The sequence below is a fragment of the Populus trichocarpa genome, chromosome 19, assembly GCF_000002775.5.
Source record: "Populus trichocarpa isolate Nisqually-1 chromosome 19, P.trichocarpa_v4.1, whole genome shotgun sequence".
NCBI lineage: Eukaryota > Viridiplantae > Streptophyta > Magnoliopsida > Malpighiales > Salicaceae > Populus > Populus trichocarpa.
The window spans coordinates 55,214-76,651 of record NC_037303.2 but is presented as its reverse complement, the minus strand read 5'-3'; the positions used below and the strand labels follow the sequence as shown (position 1 = coordinate 76,651).

The following is a 21,438-nucleotide window of genomic DNA, read 5'->3' as shown; positions in this document are numbered from 1 at the left end:
AGGCTACCTCTTTATCTTTGTGTGACACGTTTGATCTAATTTTTTCTAGTGTGCTGGTGGTTTTTTTTTTTTTTTACTTCTCTCTCCATCTAGATTTCTGCGCTAGGCCCTGCAAAGTTTCAAAGCAATCATTCAATTTATTGTTCTTCTAGATTTGATCTATGTTCTCTTAATTATTATTTATTTTGTTTAAAATAATTTATAGAATTGGGTTTTTCTTCTGATTTTTTTATTTATTTGATTTGGTCTTTATTTGTTTATTGATATTTTATTTGTTTAATCATTTTTTAATTGAATTTGTTTTTCAATTGCATCTCTGTACATTTTATTTGATTTTGTTTTTATGTCAAATTTGTTTCTTATTTTTTTAATTATAGTTTGTTTTGTTTAAGATTTTTTTTATTGAAACTTTGTTATAAAATTTCATCCCTCGATATTTTGTTGGTCTGGATTTTGTTGATTAGGAATCTAGCTTTTATGATTTTTTCATGTTTGCCTTCCATGGGATAATTATGGACTCAGGACCTGGGTTACAAGTTTTGTTGTTACCCATTTCGAGGGCCCACATAAATATACAAAAAATCAAAGAAGAGAAAAAAAACCAAACAAAAAAAGGAAATATAAAAAAATTAAAAAAAGTTGAAAAAATAAAAAGATAAAAAAATATCATGGGTAGAACATGAAGAATGCCCAAAAACTTATCAAAAACTAGTTAGGGATGATCAAAACACACAAGGTTGGAGCAGTCCAATATGGATTGACGAAGGCCCATTGAATTAGAAAAATGAATTTAGGAAGAAAAATTTTAAATTGGATGTTTAAGAACTCAATTAGAATTTTTTAGGGTTTAGTTGAATTTATTGAGGGTTTAATTGCAAAAAACAATTGATTTTTGAATTAAATTTGGGCTTTAATTGGAAGAAATTGAAGTATGAGGGTTAAATTGCAATTTTCAAAACTTAATTTGTTCAAATCATGGGCTTAATTACATAAATATTCAAGTTTAGTGGTCAATTAGGGGCTTTAGGGACTGAAATTGGTTTAATTAGGGATTAAATTGAAGAAAATTGAAAGTTTATTGATTAATTAGGGGTTAAAATGCATAAATTAATAACTAAGGATCGAATTGGAAAAAGAGTTGAACTTTGGGGCTAATAATTAAGTTTGGCAGGTGTAAAATTAAAACCCTTAATTTCTCGGTGTTTAACCTAGATGACATGTCATCTAGTTCATGTTCAAAACACACCATTTGGAATAGAATCGTTTACCAACTATTCATCTTCTTCTATAGGTAATTTTGGGCTGATCGAGTTGGTATATTCAAACAAATGAATGTGAACCTACAAACCTCCAAATTAGATAAGGTTGGATCCAAACAAAAGGTATACACTCCATCTACCAACTTCAAGTATTCTTTGATGACGATGAAGTTAGAGTTGCTTCGACGAGGTTTCGAAATCGGTCAACTTAATCAACTATAATTGTGATACCTATTGTGTAAAACAATTGATTTGTTTTCATTTGTTCACGCTTCAAATTTTCTTAGTAGGTTTTTATCAAGTGCTGACCACGTTTCTCTCAAGATCAAAAGGTCAAAAATAGCTCACTGACCTCTTAGTTTAGAAAAACCATCAAAATCTTCAAAAACAAGTTTGTTATAAAAACACCATTGCAAAACCAGCGAAAACCAGAGCTTTCAGGTATTAAAACCATTCAAAACCCTCCTCATTTAGATTAGAGAGTCAAGTATTGATCAATCATGAACAGAACTTAATCAACATCTTAGCTTGAAACCCCTTAAAAATTCAAAGGAGGAGAAAGAAGAGAGAAAAATATTGATAAAACGATCCTAGTTATGAAGGTTCACGAACCTTATCTTTAAAAGGGGTAGAAATTTGTGAAGGCAATGCAAAAAAGAGAAAAAAAAAAGGCAACAACAATTAGTGAGCTTTGAAGGAATAAACTTCATCTAACCTAGTAGGTGATATCCATAAGGCACACCTCTAACTTGTTTTATATATTTAAAGATGTTTATGAACTTGTTTTGGTGTTAAATGTCTTTAGTTTTAATTTTGATTAATACATAAAAATATATTTCTTTTCTTGATTAATCCAACTTTGAGTTAGTAATTAATGTTTGCTAGATGCTTAGAATATATTTGGATGATTGTTTTTGGTGAAATGGAATAGGTTAGAAATCTACCAAATATGACAATATTTTTTTTATATTTTGTTAGGAGCTTGCTAATGCATTATCTTCGTAGACTTTTATGAAGTGTTAAAGTGTTAATTTTGAATCCTAAATTGTTGAATATATTTATTATTTAGGTTTGATATTTTTTGAAATTGAAACCTCATACATGTTTTTTATGATTTGTTGTTTGTTTTGATTTAAACATATGTAAGTATATGGAAATAAAAGGAAAGAGTTTGGGAGGTCTGAAAGACCAGTTCTGGATTGAATGACATTCCTGAATTTATGAGCATATTCTAGGCAATGCTTTTTATATAAACATTACCATGGCTGCTTAATTTTGACTGTTTTCTATGATTTGTTGTTTGTTCTGGGTTTTAGGATATATTAGAATTTTTTTATATTTTTTATATTTATTTTTAATATTAATACATCAAAATAATTTGAAAATAAAAAAAATCAATTTAAAATAAAAAAATAAATTTTTTTCAAAAACATTTTTAAAACACAAAATCAAACAAGTTTTTAATTCACAAAGATTTAATTCTTTATTTATTGTCTATATCACTTGAATAGTTTATATGAGTAATTATGAATATTTTAATAATTTAAATTTTAAAAATAATAATAAAATATTCATGACTTTTTATTTCGAACATAAATGTGATAATGTTTTTTAGCTAGTTAGTTAAAATGATTTTTTAGTTATTTTAGCTAAAATTTAACAAAAATATAGATAAGCACGGGTATGGATGCTCCAACACAGTTATATATAGATATGCACTTGGAGCATACATGCCGTCTGAAATATCTTTTTATTTATATATTTACGTGGGTGTCCGGGCCAACTTGTTCGCACCACGACTAATCTCACAATTCACTGAACATACTGCAAACCCAGTGAGCATGTAAAACACCGCAGGGGTGATAGGCATACACAATGAGGTTCAAACCCAAATATAAAAAAAAAAAAAACAAACCCCTACAACCACTGGGTCAAGAACTCAAGTCCCCGTCTGAAATATCTTGTCTGAAATATCTTACTGCAGGCAATTGTAGCCTATGTAACATTTTTTACCACTTTTCATGACTTCATGGTTTTGAAAGAATGTTATTTTCCACAGTATTTAACATGGGAATCTCTATAGGCAAACACAGCTGCGCTGACCTACTCGACCCCAATTTCCACCTCATCAACTTCCACAAGTATTTATATGTATCATCTTTGCAAAGTACTTCAAATTTGCGAGAAAATAACAAGCAAATTAACGTCACTCCTCTCCATACTCTTCAACTTACCTTTCCAATTTGCTATAGAGATTGATAAAACTGTCCCAGCTATGGCTTCCACGGACTCTGAGTCTCCGTTCTCTTCTTCGTCTTCATCCTCTGGACATAGATGGAACTATGATGTTTTCCTAAGTTTTAGAGGAGAAGATACGCGCAAAAATTTTACAGATCATCTCTATACCGCCTTAGGGAACGTTTGGTACTGTGTTTGTACCTGCGTTTCGTCCAAATTTGATTTTTTTTTTTGTTAAAATTGAGTGCGGTTTGTACTTTTTGGATCGTTTTGATGTGCTGATGTCAAAAATGATTTTTAAAAAATAAAAAAAATATCATTGGCATGTATTTCAGCACGAAAAGCTATTTGAAAAGCACCCGCAACCACACTGCCAAACACTCTCTTAATCTAGGCCGGAATTCATACTTTTAGGGATGATAATGAACTTCCCAGAGGAGAAGAAATCTCTCCACAGCTTCTCAAGGCAATTGAAGGATCAAGGATTTCTATAGTGGTCTTCTCCAAACACTACGCTTCCTCTAGATGGTGTCTTGACGAACTGGTAAAGATTATTGAGTGCAGGCAAAAGATTGGCCAGGTTGTTCTTCCTATATTCTATGATACGGAGCCTTCAGATGTCCGAAAACAGACCGGGAGTTATGCAAAAGCTTTTGATGAACATGAAGAACGCTTCAAGGAAGAAATGGAGAAGGTCAACAAGTGGAGAGGAGCTCTTGCACAGGCTGGAAATCTATCTGGATTTGGTTTAAACAATGAGGCAAATGGGTATATCTTTGTCTTCTCTGTCAAAATCCACTTGCACATATCAACATAAACAATTTCTTTTTTATTATCAATTTGAGCTTGATATATCCCCTTCAATTAAATATTATTTTTTAATTGCAATATGTAAATATCTACGTTTTTTCCAAGCACAGTTGTGAAAATGATTTTCAAACTAGAAGAGTTAGAAAATTTAACAAGTTCATTTTTTTTAATAATCATTAATATGCGCAACCTTTCCTCTGAGTGCTAGATGTGTAAACACTATTTTTTTCTACTGTTCTAGAACAAAAAATATTAGTCTCCCACCATAAAAACACACACACACACACACACATATATATATATATATATATATATATAGACACACAAAATAAAAAAGCTATTTAAAAAAGTTATTGCTAGATACATGTATCTATGCCCATTTATGAACACGAATATTCAATTTTTCTAAATTATATAATAATAGAACTAGATCGATAAATCCAACAAGACTCAAGAAGGATTACCTTTCCCTTGAAAGTATTGTCGGAAGATTCAAAGGATTAGGCATTATTTATTAATTAAATAAAAATTAAAAAGCATCAGTTTTTCATCGCAATTTGTGAGGGGATGCATTGTAAATTTGCATAATGTATTTATTTATTTATTTATGTTTTGGTCATTGGTTTTTTTAATTTATTTTTTTAATATTATGTTGATTGGGGTTTAGAGTTAATAATTTATTTTGATTTTTTTATATAGTTATTGTAGTCTTAGAGATGCATCCTATCATTAGGTTGATGCTTAATTTCACAAAAAAATAATTTAATTTTATTATTTACAAGAGATTGAAAATGAAAAAATCAAAATTTAAAAAAAATAGTTGCCCTTTTTCTTTTTAATATTTTCTTTTTTCATAAATTTTTTTTTCCTTTTAAATTTTATCTTTTAATATTATGTTGATTTAAGATTTAATATTGATAATTAGTTTTAATTTATTTTTTATGTGGTTATCTCAGTCATAAAAAAATCTTGATATTGAGTTGGATTTCATTGACAAAAATAGCTAAATTTGATATTAAAGTATTCCTCTTGACGAGAGTAGTGTTATTAAGGTGTTTTTGGGCTTTTAATTTGCAAAAAGAATATATATATAGATAGGGATTAAAAGAAATATTTCCTTGTTTAATTTTTTTTATTTAAATGATCTTAGAGTTTTTTAGTTGAAAAATTAACTTTTTTAGGTAATAAGAATCTTTTTATATGTGAAAATAGGATAGAAATTGGGTTTTCGAATAAAAAGAATACCAGCTTGATTTTTTCAAAAACTTGTCCGTGATTAAAATTTGGTTTTAGAGATGATGGGTAATCTACTTTTTTTAATTTTTGCACAAGGTGCAAGCTTGGATAGGCCACCTAGGGTCGCATATTTGATTTTTTTAAAAGAATTTCTTAAAAATTAATTAAGAATATAAATTAGATGTTATTTTATTTTATTTTATTTTATTTTTACTTTGTTCTCAACTGACATAATAGATGTATTTTTGTAATATTTGCAAATTGTTTTTTTTTTGCAATCCATTATAATTGTTTTGTTCTTTTTAATTTTATTTAATTGCTTTACTTAATTTTCTATTTTTGTTGTCATGTAATAAAAAATTGGTAAAAAATAAATTTATTAAATGGATGGTTAATTTGCATGAATAAATTTAATATTTAATTAATTATTTTGATTTCAAAAAAAATTAATTTAATTTTTACCAATATTATTTTTAGACTCGCTAAATCTATCCTATCATATTAGATATCAACTGTAATACAATTTAATTGAAAACAGAAGTTCGTTCGGATACGGTTACAAAGTTTAAGATAGGTTTTAAGTTAATAATTAAAAATAAATTACTAGAAAATAAGTTAATAATGATTGAATTTATTTATTTTTCAAGAAAATTTTGGTTGAACCTGCTTGATAGTGTTGGCTAATTATCTAGTATTTAACTAATGTAGGATATAAAATTTTGGGCAAAAGCTCTGATAAATAGTGATAAACAGAATAACTTTATTGTATTCAATAAAAGAATTCTGTACAAAATAATTTTGGACACCAACTAATGTGTATGACACAATTACACACTAGACGCTCTCTTTTAATGATAAAGCTCACATCACCCGCTCACCGCGCACACAACTCAAATATCTACTCACTGACGCCACTGTTTCTCTTCTCACACACTGCACTAACTTTTTACATGTATATATGGGCTGCTAGGTCTGTTTGACAGCCTTGAGACTTCTAATAGAATATCATTTAAGCAAGGATGACTTGATCTTTTTTAAGAGAATTATAGACCAGATGGATGAGCTAGATTTTCAAGGTGCACTTCTTTGATAGTTCTAGAGAGGCATGGGCTTGAAAATTCTGGATTAATATCTAGCAACTTATACGCCATTGTTGTCTTTCTTTCTCTATGAACAGATATGAAGCGGAATTCATCAAAAGGATTGTCAGTGATGTAGCTTGTAAACTGGGAAACAAAACCTTGCACGTAGCCAAGCACCCAGTAGGTATTTATTCCAGAGTTCAGTGTATTATTTCTTTGCTAAAAGGTGCAAAACCTGATGTTGGCATCGTGGGAATACATGGGATAGCTGGAATAGGCAAGACAACAATAGCAAAAGCTGTGTTTAACAAACTTTATTTTGGATTTGAGGGAAGCAGTTTTCTTTCGGACGTCAAGGAAATATCAGATAAGCCGAATGGTCTGGTTGAATTACAAGAGCGCCTTCTTCATGATATTCTGAAACCAAGAGTTTGGAAGGTCAGTAATGTTTATGAAGGCATGAATTTGATCAAAGAACGACTTCATCGTAAGAAAATTCTTGTTGTTTTTGACGATGTGGACAAAAGGGAACAACTGGAGGCATTGATGGGAGAGAGATGTTGGTTTGGTGCCGGAAGTATAATAATTGTTGTAACTAAGAATAAGCATCTTCTAACAGAAGTGGGGGTAGATGGAATGTATCATGCTAAAGAATTGGATCGAGATCAGTCTCTTGAGCTTTTCAGTTTGCATGCTTTTAGGGAAACCCATCCAGCAAAGGATTACGAGGAGCTTTCAGAAAAGGTAGTTGACTACTGCAAAGGACTTCCTTTGGCTCTACAAATTTTGGGTTCTCATTTATCCATAAGAGACAAAGCTGGATGGGAAATCGATATTGCCCATTGGCGAAATATTCCGCATGATGATATTCAAGGAAAGCTTAGAGTAAGTTTTGATGCACTGAATGTGGATACAAGCGAGATATTCCTTGATATTGCGTGCTATTTTGTTGGTGGAGACAAAGAATATGTAGCAGATATAGTAGGTGCTCGTTACGATTGCCATCCAGAAGTAGCTTTCAGAACTCTCATTGGAAGGTCTCTCATAACAATCGACACTTGGAATAGCTTATGGATGCATGATACATTACGAAAGATGGGAAGGGAGATTATTCGTCAAAGGTCGCGTAATCATCCTGGAAATTGCAGCAGAATTGTACTTCCCAAAGACGCATACAATGTACTCTCCAAGGAACTGGTAAGAACTCATTTATCTTAATTTCTTGTCAAACCTTAGTGCAATTTTAAGGAACTAGTTGTGTTGGAAAGTGCAATATTGCTCCTTAAGGGATTTTACATAAATGAGTAAATAATTTGCCAATACGTACTAAATCAGTTTTTATGCGTACAGTCATATATATTACAACAATATAATGCATTAACTTAGGATCACACATGAGTATACAATATTTCACAGCAAACAGATAAAAATATAACAACAATTCTTATAATTAGAACAAAAATATGGCCAAACACAAGTTCCAGTGAAGTGCTTAAACAATGCAATTATATAATATTTTATGGGGTATTTGAATCATAAAAAACAAGTTGATCTTTAAGGATAAAAAATCAGATTAGAATGCATATTTTCAATTCATTCTTTATCATCATGCACTTTAATTAAAGATTTGGAACAATAACTTAGCATAAATAAAGAATGATTTAATTAGAGGTTTTTTTATCAATAGGTCTAATATGTGAAGTGTGTTGTTGCGTATATGAGCTTGTTAATGCTCATCATCTTTCTAATTCCATTATTGTTATTAAATTTCAGCTTATCTTAATAGTAAACTGATTCTATCAATAAAGATCTCCATTATCATCTCCATTATTTTTCTTTTTTTAAAAAAAAAAGAATAAGCAACAGAAATGCATGATTATTGTCATGATATGTTAATCCTTTGTTGGCTATTTTCAGGGAACAGATGCTGTGGAGGGTCTGGCACTAGATGTGCAAGAATCTTATAGCACAAAATCGTTTACAAAAATGAGACGTTTAAAATTACTCCAAATCAATAGAGCAAATCTTGTGGGAAGCTACAGTCTTCTCCCCAAAGAGTTGATATGGCTTTGTTGGTCTGGATGCCCTTTGAAATCTTTGCCGTCTGATTTTCACTTAAACGACCTTGTTATACTTGATATGCAAGAAAGTAACGTACGAAAACTTTGGAAGGGGACTAAGGTAAAATATACTACTAGTAATTAGCAACTAACTAATTCGTTGCAAATAACATTAAAATCCGTTGCTAAATTGTTTTAGCAACGGAATCAGCAACGGCAAATATCAGATGCAAATTTGTCGTTGCTGATTTTTTAGCAACGGAAAATCCGTTGCTGGTTTTGTTAATCAGCAACGGATTATCCGTTGCTGATTGATGAATTATTTACAATCAGCAACGGATTATCCGTTGCTGACTATATTATTTTTAATAAATCAATTTTTTATTTATTTATCAAAATGACTTTTAATTTGTTTAATTAATTATTTATGGATATTTTAAAAATTGTGGAATATATATAACCAACATAAATTAATATTAAAAATAATTGTATCACTAATAAAAAATGGAATAAAAATAATATTCATATTAAAAAAATTTAGTTAAACTTGAATTAATACAAATAAGTTGAAATACAATAAAAAAAAAAAACAACAAAAGATACAATCATGGTGCTGGTTGCGGAGACGAACCATGATATTTTGGATCTACACAAAATGAATCAGGATATAGTGGTCAAGGTGGAGTAACCAGGAGATTGAATCTGAACAGAGTTTCCTCCATAGGGACTGCTTGCATTATTCATTGAATTTTGGTGGAGAAGCCCCACAATAGTGCTGGCAGACGTGGTTGTAGATGCTGTGGTGAGTGAGTTATTTACACTAGCCATACCATTGCTAGCAGTGATTTGCATTGGGACTTGGGCTGAACTTCGATCACTATTTGAGTTAAAAAAATACAACAATTCTTGCACATCCTCATTAAAAAAAACAGATAAAAGGAATAAAAGATGAAGAAGGAGCAGAGGACTGGCTTGGATTCTATAAGAGCAGTTGCACAGTATAATCTCCACATATGGGAAAATAACCATCCCTTACATCTCCACAATAATCAAATTCTGCAGCTGGAAAAAACTATATTAAAAAAAAGCAGATGACAAAAACACACAGAAAATTTCTCCAGAACTGCATAAAGTGGATAGCTGAACCAGCCACCAAATCTAACAAAACTGGACTAGTTATAGCGTCAGCTCATACTCAGCGTCCACTGTAATAAGAGCGCTGGTAATCAGTAATAGACGCATAATTATCACCCAAAAAACAAGTTTATCTGAGTTTTAAACTCTTCAATAAATCAAAGTGCATCTTAAAGAGGCTGTGAATACAAAACAAATCTGTAGTACCTGCTTCACCCTTACAGGTACACTTGTTTTCAAATCAATAAATATAGTAATCTATCAGTAAGGAAATACAAAATTTCCAATGCAAGTCAGAGCATCTGCTAATTGACTTTTAACAATATTATCAAGCAGTAACAGTTTACAAAATTGAGCAATCATACCCTATCAGCATCCATCTCCTTCGTAAAATTTGATGGCTTCACAAATCTCCTCCCTGCAATCAAAGTTTAGAGATTTATTTATTTAATTTTCTTGAAACTAATAAATAAAAAAGCACAATTTAAGAGATTGCAAGGAAGCAAACAATCTGACCTTGGCGGATGTGAGTGATTTTTCCATGGCAATTAGGTGGGAAAGGATCTCTCAAGGCATGAAAAATAAATTACATAAAAAAACTGCAGAGCTAACACTCAATTCAACCAGCCACCTTGCTCCTAAAGAACACCCAGCATCAATAAGACTACTTGTTAAAAATTAAATTGGGGGTTTTGATAAATTTTCAATTAAACATGCATAATTTCCATCAATCACTCTCTTCCAGACACATGAATTACCAGCATTGGTCTAGTTGCCTAAAATCATTCAATTTATGAACCGTAACCCTAAAAATTAAATTGGGGGTTTTGATAAATTTTCAATTAAACATGCATAATTAGGTTATAGATCATGGTAAAAACATTTTATAAACCTTATATTATCGAATTAATAGCCTAAAACCATTATTCAAAGTATCGACAAAAAAAAATTGTTACCTGTGTTCTTGAGTTATAGATGAGCGAGATGAATCTACACGACAGAACAACACATGAGATTGTGAAAGTTAGGTTAAAACTTGTTAGTGTAAGTTAAATTGCAACGGAGAAAAACATAAATCCTAAATTAATTACCTGATTTATTGAAGAAGAGAGTGCAAAACCCAACCCGTTTACAAAGAGAAAGGGTGATAATGATGGGTCTGGTGCGATGTTGCCATGGGTCTGTGTTTTTGGTGGTTTACAGAGAAAGATTGAAACTGTTAAGATGAAGGAGAAGAAGATGAAGGAAAAAAAATTAACGATGCTGAAAACGAATGAGAAGAAGATGAAAAGTTTGGGACAAAAGGAAAATCAGTTATTGGTTTTGTTTAATTTTGAAAAAAAAATTAACCCAACTACTGTTGGTTTTTTCTTTGTTTAGAAACAGGGGGGCAGGTGTTGAATTAGTAGGGGGGGCAAAATTAAACGGTTGTGATTTTATTATATAAAAATAATCAATGGTCTATATAATTTTAGTTTTATATTAATATTTAAATAATTATTTTTTAAATTAGCAACAGATAATCTGTTGCAAACTTTATGTTGTTTTTAGCAACGGATTTTCCGTTGCTAAAGTCTGTTGCTAATATTAAAAAAATAATATATATTTAATCCGTTGCAAATCTGTTACTGAATTTAGCAACAGAATTATCCGTTGTTAAATTCAGATGCTAATGGCCCCTGTTTTTAGTAGTTATAAGCAATAGCCACTCAAAATATTTCCTAATGAAATTTAATTTAGAGTTACATTTTTTCACATAGCTATTTTTCTCTTATTTTCTCATTGCTTTGACAGATTCTTAACAAGCTGAAAATCCTCAATCTCAGCTTTTCCAAGTACCTTGCTAAAACGCCGAACTTCCGAGGACTCTCTAGTTTGGAGAGACTAATACTTACAAAATGCCCGAGTTTGGTTGAGGTACATCAATCTATTGGAAATTTGAAGAGCCTTGTTTTGTTGAGCTTGGATTACTGTCGCAGCCTAAAGACTCTTCCAGAAAGCATGGGTAACTTAAAATCTCTTCAAACTCTGAACGTTACTCAGTGCATACAACTTGAGAAATTGCCAGATAGTTTGGGTGACATAGAATCCTTAACATAGTTGTTTACAAACGGTACTGCGATTAAGCAACTTCCTGCTTCAGCTAGATTTTTGAAGAAGCTGACAAAGTTATCATTTGGTGGATACAACAAAGTTTTCTACTCAACTGATCTACCATCTAAATCTTGGTTTTCAAGATTTTCATCGTGGCTTTCTCCACAAAGCTGTTCGAGCTCCATAGATATGCTACCAGCTTCTTTCATTAGTTTCAGCTCATTGAAAGAACTAAATCTAAGTTATTCTGGTTTGTCTGAAGCTACAAGTTCCATTGATCTTGGGAGTTTGTGCTTTCTTGAAAATTTGAATTTGTCTGGACATGAATTCTTCAATCTGCCTTCTAGCATTAGCCGCCTTTCTAAGCTTCAATTTTTGACGGTTGAGAGATGCTCGAATCTTCTATCAATCTCAGAGCTTCCATCAAGTGTCCTGTTCTTGTCTATCAATGACTGCACATCCATTGAAAGAGTAAGCGCACCTCTTCAACACGAAAGACTACCATTACTGGATGTAAAAGGGTGCGGAAATTTAATAGAGATTCAGGGCATTGAATGTGCGGGCAATAACTGGTCCATTTTGAACTTAAATGACTGCAACAATTTATCTGAAAACTATAAGATGAGTTTTATTCAGGTTGTCTCTCTTTCTCTGTCTCTTCACATACTTGAACACAAACATTTAGCATGTAAATATGTTAGTTTTAAGAACTCAAATTTTAATTGCTTACCTTGAAACCAATATATAGGGATTGTGCAGAGGTAAACATTATGACATTTGCCTTGCTGGTGGAGAGATACCAGAATGGTTCAGCCATCGTGGAGAAGGGTCATCATTATCATTTCGTTTACCCTCAGTTTCAGTTGCAGATGGTAATAAACTCCAAGCACTGCTTCTTTGGGTTGTCTCGGCGTCTTCAGCACTAAAGACTACCAATGAAGCCACTGATCAAGAAACATCATTTCTTCAGTTTGATATGTGTGTTGCTACATTCAAAAATAAGAGCAATGGTATTGAATTGTTTGAGACGATGGCGGCAGTTACGTTTGACAGAAATTCCACTAAGCATTCTTGGATACAGCGTATATCGTTGATCGGGTCAGAGGAATCGCTGCAAGGTGTAGAGGAATTGGAAGTGAATGTCAAAATAAGCTTCTATGATGTTCCAATATGTCGGGTAGAAAAATGTGGGGCACATTTGATAATGGAAAAGAATAAAGCAGATTCAGATCAGGAGATTGATATTGATGCTCTAGGCTCTGATGATCAGCTGTTGGAAAGTAGTTTGACAAGAGAGTTGCAGAAATGGAAAATCACCTGTTGCAGTAAATTTGGATAGCATAAAACATAGAATATGTTTTTTTTTGTTTTTTTTTTCCATGTTTTTGGATCACAGGGTGCTGGATCTGTGGTATTGTTTTCTTGGCATTTCGGACTGATAAATGAGTGACACACAAACTTGCAAAGTCTAATTCACTTGAGGACAATGGAACTGTATATTGGCAGCTGTGCTTGCTTCGGATCGTGATGAATGAATGTAGATAATCCCTAAAATTATCTAAGTAATTTAATTATGTACAAACCAATATTTTAAATTACTTGAAATCTCTCTCTCTCATAACTCTCCTACTTTCACACCATTCAACCAATAAAGATAAATCTATTTAAACTACTTGCCGCTCAAACTGTTGTCATATGACACTGTGATTTTGAGGGAGTGTTAACCTGTTTTTATTAAAATTATTTTATTTTATTTTAAGTTAAATTAATTTAGTATTTTTAAATTGTTTCCTGTGTACCTTCTCACGAAAGTAGAGGGAAACCTGCTTCTTAGCTAAATCTTCTACCCGGCTGGCAGGATTTTGCTAAAGGCCACAAATCTGAGAATCGCATGCTTCTTTTCTTTCGCTAAAAATATTCAAACAAAAGTCAATTGTAAACGCTTATTAATTGCAGATAGAGACAAGAAGGGAAATTTCCGAGCTCTTTCTCCCCTCGATAGAAGCACCACCATCTCTATCTGGAGCCCATCATGTGAGCATTAGATTAAAGTAGTATATAATGAAACATAATTTTAAGTAAAAGATCTTGACTTCATCGTCGGAGAAACCGATCCAACCTTTCTCAATTTGGCTTCGTAATCGTAGGGTTTTTTATTTTATTTATATATCCATATAACAAAAAAAATATACTATACAGTGAGATTAAAAAATTATAGAGTTGAAACGACAACAGTTTTTAATATTTTATTTTATTTCCTTGTTCCCCGTTTGTTTGATTGAATGGTTAATAGCTACTCCACCAATTAAATGGTGGCAAATATAGAAATTAAAAGTCAACAAGAATGTGGTAAAGTGAGTCACTAGCTCACTAGACAATATTCAAGTGATAACTAATTAACCACGAGGAGATCATATTACTGATTCAATTCTATCATTTTCTCAACCTATATATATATATATATATATATATATATATATATGCAATCAATTCAGAACCTAAATTTGAGGAACTCTCCTGTATATTTTGACTTTGGAGTGACTGCCCATTCATTAATTGTGTCCAAAAATTATCCATGAAATAAAAAACGACAAGAATTCTTTAATATTAATAAAAAAAACTAATAAAAAAGGAATTTTTATTGTGCCTCTCCTTAAAAAACATTATTTATTAGAATAATATTTTTTTTTCAATCAATACTTTTTTATTCTTTAATATTAAATTTGTTTTTATTGGGTTATCTCACTTTTAAAACACGAATCGCGAGTTTGGCAAGTTAACCCAATTGACTAGTATTTTTTTAGTTAATTTTTTTTTCAAGTTCATCCTTTAATATTGGAAAGAGTCATTGCTTTTTTAAGAAAAAAAATTCATCCTTCAATATTAAATTTATTTTTATTAGGTTATCTCAATCTTATAACATGGATCACGGGTGTAGTGAGTTAACTTGATTGATTTGGGTTTTTCTTCTTTTTCACAATAAACTTTTTTCCTCAAATTTATCTTATAATATTAGGTTGATTGAAAATTAGGTTTCATAATTTGTTTTGTTTGCTTTCTATTAGGTTATTCTAGCTTCTTGACTCGGGAATAGTGCTTAATTAATAGGTTAACCCGAATTGTATCAGCCACAAATTTCATAAATGATTTCCAACAATATATAATATCTATTGTGATTATTTTGTTTTTATCAAGATTTTGGCAAAATTTGTACATTTCAAAATAAAATATTCTCACAATAATCCAATCATCCTGGATCCCCACAATATATATATTGTAATTACAACAAAAGCCTGAAATTTTGTTTCTATCAAGATTTGGCAAAATTTTCTCATTATTTATAACATTCCAAGTTACTAACTAACTTGTACACTTCAAAATAAATATCCTCGCAATAATTCAATTATCCTAGATCCCAACAATTCAATCCATAACACAATAACGGCATTCATCAACATCATTACCCTTTGATTCATATTTATGTAATTATACAGAATTACATTCCATATATAACTCATTCTCAAGATGAACAAAACTTCAAGTTAATGATTTGATGAACACTAACATAGAGGCTGTAATGAGAAAAATATTTAAAATACCTACACATAAGTCTCAAAATAGTTGACAACCAAGTTAATAATATTCTACGTAGCATTCCAAAAGTATTAATATAGGAACATTACTTTTATGTTTACATCCATTTTTTACATTAACAAAAGTCTAACTAACTCTCACAAAATAGATACATCTCCAACTAAAATGCTACTCACATTGGGATTAAGATGCACCTATAAATTAAACATATACAATCAAGTTGCAATCATAAAGAACATGTGTAATCTTAATAATTAAGAAAAATAATACATTATTTTTTCCTTACATTAGTTAAAACTACTTCTTTTAATTTCTCTCTTTAGGCATACATTAATTTTTGTAATTGAAAAGTCCATGTTTTCAAACGAATTAATTCCATTAATACTGATACACCACCTAATAGGATATCAAAACTCATTTTCAAATAATATTATACTGGTCATCCTGATATCATATGGTTTCTACTATTTTGGTAATGCCGATACAATACAACTCTACTGACATCATTAGCCTTCATAACCTGATATGGCTAATCAAGTCATAAAAATATTTATGTCAATATAACCTTGTTGGTATTTCCAACTTCCATGATTTAGAAGAAAAAACAGCACTTGGTAATGCTAATATCAACATAATCTCGTTGATATCATTAACCTTCAAAATCTGTTAGGCTAATCAATCTTCATTTGATGTCGATATCAACATCATCTTGTTGATATCATTAGCCTTCCATAAACCGGTTGGCTAATCAAATCTTTGTTTAATGTTGATATCAATATAATCTTGTTGATATCATTAACCATCCATAATCCAGTAGGTTAATCAAAGCTTTGTTTCATGTCGATATCAACATCATCTTGCTGATATCATTAGCTTTCCATAATCTGGTAGGCTATTGATATCAACATTATCCTAATGATATCATTAGCCTTAACAAATTCATTCACCATATGATTTTTTTTCCTTTCACAAAGGTAAATGCCGATGTAAATAATACTTTATTGACATCATTAGCATTCCAATCTTTGGAATGATTAATTAAGTTCACATTTATAATTTTTTTTTATATCGTTTCCTTTCCCAACAAAAGAAAAAAGATGGAAATAATAAATCTAGCTTATTGATAAACTTATTCACAGCTTCTACGGTATACTCCAAAATTTATTGAAAATCATAACTATTTAATTCTTTCTCTTATTTTGTTTTAAACTAAATTAAATCAAGAATTTAATTCTTACTTCATGCGATGATCTTGACCCTCCAACATATTGAGATCTCACCAAAGCAATATTGTATATCACAACTAAAATATCACATTAGCACATTTAATATTTACTACATTATTATTATTTGATTGTTATTTTGAATAGCATTTATATCTATTAGTTTTATCTAAGGTTCAAGGTAGATCTTTTGTATGAAAAAGTTTCTATCTTATTAGATTAAGTTTTAACCGTTCTAAGATCTGAATTTTAGCATCACATTTATTTTTTAAAAATAACTAATTCCTAACATTCTGAACAAAATAATTGAGATTTATATAAAAGTAAAAATCAAGTTGTTGATATATCTTTTAAATTGAAGTTATTTATAAAACTTAAAAATTACTTGGTGTATACATTCAAAAAGAAAATGTTGTAATGTTAATTAACATCATTTTAAGAGAGAGATTATTAAATAAAAATTCTAGTTTAAATAAGAATTTTTTGTAAAATAAAATTTGTATTAGACTAGTTTATCAGAATCTTGTTTAATTAAATAGTTAGATGTCTAGTTATACTATGATAGCAAGGGGTGTAATCTCCATATAAATATAATTATCAATATATTAAAAATAATAAGTGTTTTGTTGAACGAACAAATTAATCAATAACGACGGAAAGGTTCATATATACAAATAATTGTGTGTTTTATTTCCAACAACTCTAGGGTTCTGCTCCAACAATTTCAGTTGACAACACGGGAGGCTGTCAATTATATTTAAGCAAAGATTCTCTAGGTGAGATCAGTGTATAATTAGCACTGAAGGTGATTTGGTATGCTTTCAACTTTCAGATTTGCTCCTTTACTTTAAATCTCAATGGTTTAGCTGAGTAATTATGATTGTTCTTATATATTGAATATTATATATTATATATATGTATGCACTTGGAGCATGCATTCCGTCTGAAATATTTGACTACATGCAATTATATATATGTATGTAACTTTTTTTTACCACTTTTTATGACTATGGTCTTGAAAGAATGTTATTTAACACGGGAATCTCTATAGCCAAGGGCTATGGGATAAACACAGCTGCACTGACCTACTCGACCCCAATTTCCACTCAACTTCTCATCAACTTCCAAATATATATATATATATATATATATATATATATATATATATATATATATATATATATATATTTAAGTTGAGTTGTTTGGAGTTGGTATTTAGTTTTTTTTTTTTTTGTTATTTGATTTTTTATTATCTAATGAATTTTTTTTCTCAATAAAGTCGTTTTTTTATACTTTTTAAATATACTTGCGTGAGGGTTTTTTTATATATATATAAATAAAAAAAGATACCCCCGGCCCCAAATGTAGTAGATACTAAAAATGAAAAGGGTGTGACAGTGGAAGACTTCAGTTGAGAATCAGGGAGAGGAGAGTCCCGTGTTTTATCGTAGAAAGACACTATTATTTGATGGCTGCCCTCACACCGCCTTTGGCTTTTACCCATAAACCCAACGCACCGACCTCTATTTGATGTGAAAGGGAGAAGAGATTGTGGTAGCTTATGTTCACCAAGAAATGACCGGAAATTGGATCCTACAAAAAGAGGATTAGTTAGGAACTACTTGAACACAATTTCAGCTAAACTTCTCATGTAACCAAACATATATTTAATGGTGTTGTTATTTTTTAAAATATTTTTTTATTTAAAAATATATTAAAATAATATTCTTTTAGTTTTAAAATTTATTTTTAATATTAGCACATAAAAAATATGAAAATATACAAATTAATTTAAAATAAAAAAATTTAAATCTTTTTTAAAATACTTTTAAAACGTAAATATACTTTTAATTCATAAAGATTTATTTTTTTTATTCTCTATATCACTTCAATTTATGTGAGGAATTATGAATATTTTAATAATTTAAATTTTAAAATAACAATAAAATATCCATGCTTTGAAACATAAATGTAATACTATTTTTTAATTAACTAGTTTAAATAAGTTTTTAGTTATTTTAACTAAAATTTAACAAAAATGTAGATAACACGTGTGGATGCTCCTGCACAGTTATTTGTATGTATGCACTTGGAGCCTACATTCCGTCTGAAAGATCTGACTGCATGCTATTGTAGCCTATGTAACTTTTTTGACCACTTTGTATGACTTTATGGTCTCGAAAGAATGTTATTTTCCACAGTATTTAACACGGGAGTCTCTAGAGGGACAAAGGCTGCACTGACCTACTCGACCCCAGTTTCCACTCACAGTATGTTTTATATTTTAATACTAGTTGTTTTTTAAATAATTTTTATATTAAAATATAAATAAATAATATTTTTTTATTTTTAAAAAATTATTTTTAATATCAAAACGATTTAAAATATTTAAATTATATTAAATTTTAATCAAAAAAAATTTAATTTTTTTTAAAAAACAGTTTACACTGAGTTTACACGGTTCTCAAATGGTTTCTAAACTTCCCAGCAACTTCCACAATTATATATATATATATATATATCATCTTTGCAAAGGACTTCAAATTTGTGAGAAAATAACAAGCAAATTAACGTCACTCCTCTCCATACTCTTCAACCTACCTTTCCCAATTTGCTATATAGATTGATAAAACTGTCCCAGCTATGGCTTCCACGGACTCTGAGTCTCCGTTCTCTTCTTCGTCTTCATCCTCTGGACATAGATGGAACTATGATGTTTTTCTAAGTTTTAGAGGAGAAGATACCCGCAAGAACTTTACAGATCATCTCTATACCGCCTTAATCCAGGCCGGAATTCATACTTTTAGGGATGATAATGAACTTCCTAGAGGAGAAGAAATCTCTCCACAACTTCTCAAGGCAATCGAAGGATCAAGGATTTCTATAGTGGTCTTCTCCAAACACTACGCTTCCTCTAGATGGTGTCTTGACGAACTTGTAAAGATTCTTGAGTGCAGGCAAAACATTGACCAGGTTGTTCTTCCTATATTCTATGATACGGAGCCTTCAGATGTCCGAAAACAGACCGGGAGTTATGCAAAAGCTTTTGATGAACATGAAGAACGCTTCAAGGAAGAAATGGAGAAGGTCAACAAGTGGAGAGGAGCTCTTGCAGAAGCGGGAAATCTATCTGGATGGGGTTTACACAATGAGGCAAATGGGTATATATTTACCTTCTCTGTCACAGATCCACCTGCACATATCAACATAAACAATTTTTTTTATTATTATCAATTTAAGCTTGATATTTTCACTTCAATTATATATTAATTTTTAATTGCAATATTTAGAGGTAGCAAATTAATTTCTAAGTTTTTTTCCCAAACAGAGTTAAAAAATTTAATAAGTTCGTTTTTTTTTAAATAATTATTAATTATTATTCGCAACCTTTCCTCTGAGTGCTAGATGTGTGTGTGTGTGTGTGTGTATATATATACATGCATTTTAGGTGGTTACTAGCTTTCCATATCTTTACTTTATATATATCCAATAAAAAAGCTATTTAAAAAAAATTATTGCTAGATACATGTATCCATGCTCATTTATGAATATGAATATTGATCAATTTTACTAAATTATATAATAATAGAACTAGATCGATAAAGCCAATAAGACTTGAGTATGTTTGGCAGTGTGGTTGCGGTTGTTTTTTAAATAATTTTTTATGCCAAAATATATGTAAATGATGTTTTTTTATTTTAAAAAAATTATTTTTGACATCAACATATTAAAATGATTTGAAAATATTAAAAATATATTAATTTAAAGTTAATAAAAAAAATAAAAATTTTTTAAATTTTATTAAAAATATTTTTAAAACACAAAAACAAACAATCACTTGTGAAGGATTAGAGGTTGACCTTTCCCGTGAAAGTATTGTTGGAAGATTCAAAGGATTAGACATTATTTATTAATTGACTAAAAATTAAAAACCATCGGTTTTTCATTGCAGTTGTGAGGGGATGAATTGTAAATTTACATAATATTTTTATTTATTTATTTTTTCTTTAGATTTAATAACTTTTATTTATTTATTTATTTATTTATTTATTTATGTATTCATTGGTTTTTTAAAAAAAATTAATTTTTTACTACTGCGTTAATATTTTGCTTTTTATATGACATTCTCTTTATGATTGACTTAAAAAAAAGAATAGAAATTTAATTTTATTATTTACAAGAGATTGAAAATGAAGAAATCATTTTAAAAAATGGTTTCTCTTTTGTTTTTTATTATTTTCTTCTTTCATCATTTTTTTTTCTTTTCAATTTTATCTTTAAATATTATATTGATTTGAGATTTGATATTAATTACATGTTTCAATCTACTTTTTACATGGTTATTTTGGTTAAAAAAAATCTTCATATTAAGTTGAATTTCATTATAAAAAATAATCAAATTTGATATTAAAATATTCTACAAGAGGAATGATATTAAAATGTTTTTGAATTTTTAATTTGTTAAAAAAAAAGATCAAGATTGAGAGAGATATTTTTTTGTTTATTTTTTTAACTAATTTAGAAGTTTTTTTTAAGAGGAGAAATTAATTTTTTTAGGTTATAAGAATTTTTTCTTATATGAATGTAGATTATAAATTGAGTTTTTTTTTTTTAAAAAAAAATATACACGGCGTGATCTTTTCGACAACTTCAATTAGGTTTATAAATGATGTGATTGAAAATTGGATTTATAAATAACTGCTTCTTC

The 21,438-nt window shown here is 29.8% G+C and overlaps 3 protein-coding genes across 9 annotated transcripts in view; all 3 read left to right on the top strand.

The window, feature by feature from the left end:
* Positions 1-3,391: 3,391 nt before the first annotated feature.
* Positions 3,392-11,942, top strand: LOC7484090 (disease resistance protein RPV1). The gene is made up of 5 exons (XM_002325248.4): positions 3,392-3,678; positions 3,892-4,265; positions 6,721-7,822; positions 8,543-8,806; positions 11,614-11,942. Exons 1-5 carry the CDS (start codon positions 3,409-3,411, stop codon positions 11,917-11,919), a joined length of 2,316 nt encoding a protein of 771 aa, XP_002325284.3. The 5' UTR covers positions 3,392-3,408; the 3' UTR covers positions 11,920-11,942.
* Positions 11,942-13,518, top strand: LOC127904741 (uncharacterized). Its single transcript, XM_052449322.1, has 2 exons — positions 11,942-12,549; positions 12,662-13,518. Exons 1-2 carry the CDS (start codon positions 12,103-12,105, stop codon positions 13,250-13,252), a joined length of 1,038 nt encoding a protein of 345 aa, XP_052305282.1. The 5' UTR covers positions 11,942-12,102; the 3' UTR covers positions 13,253-13,518.
* Positions 13,519-19,267: 5,749 nt separating this feature from the next.
* LOC7484089 (disease resistance protein RPV1) overlaps positions 19,268-21,438 on the top strand; it is a 51,962-nt gene continuing 49,791 nt past the window's right edge. For all 7 annotated transcript variants that reach the window (XM_052449321.1, XM_052449320.1, XM_052449319.1 and 4 more), the window contains exon 1: positions 19,268-19,891. In XM_052449321.1, the coding sequence (XP_052305281.1) occupies positions 19,374-19,891 (518 nt within the window). In that variant the 5' untranslated portion in view covers positions 19,268-19,373. The remainder of the gene's footprint in view (positions 19,892-21,438) is intronic.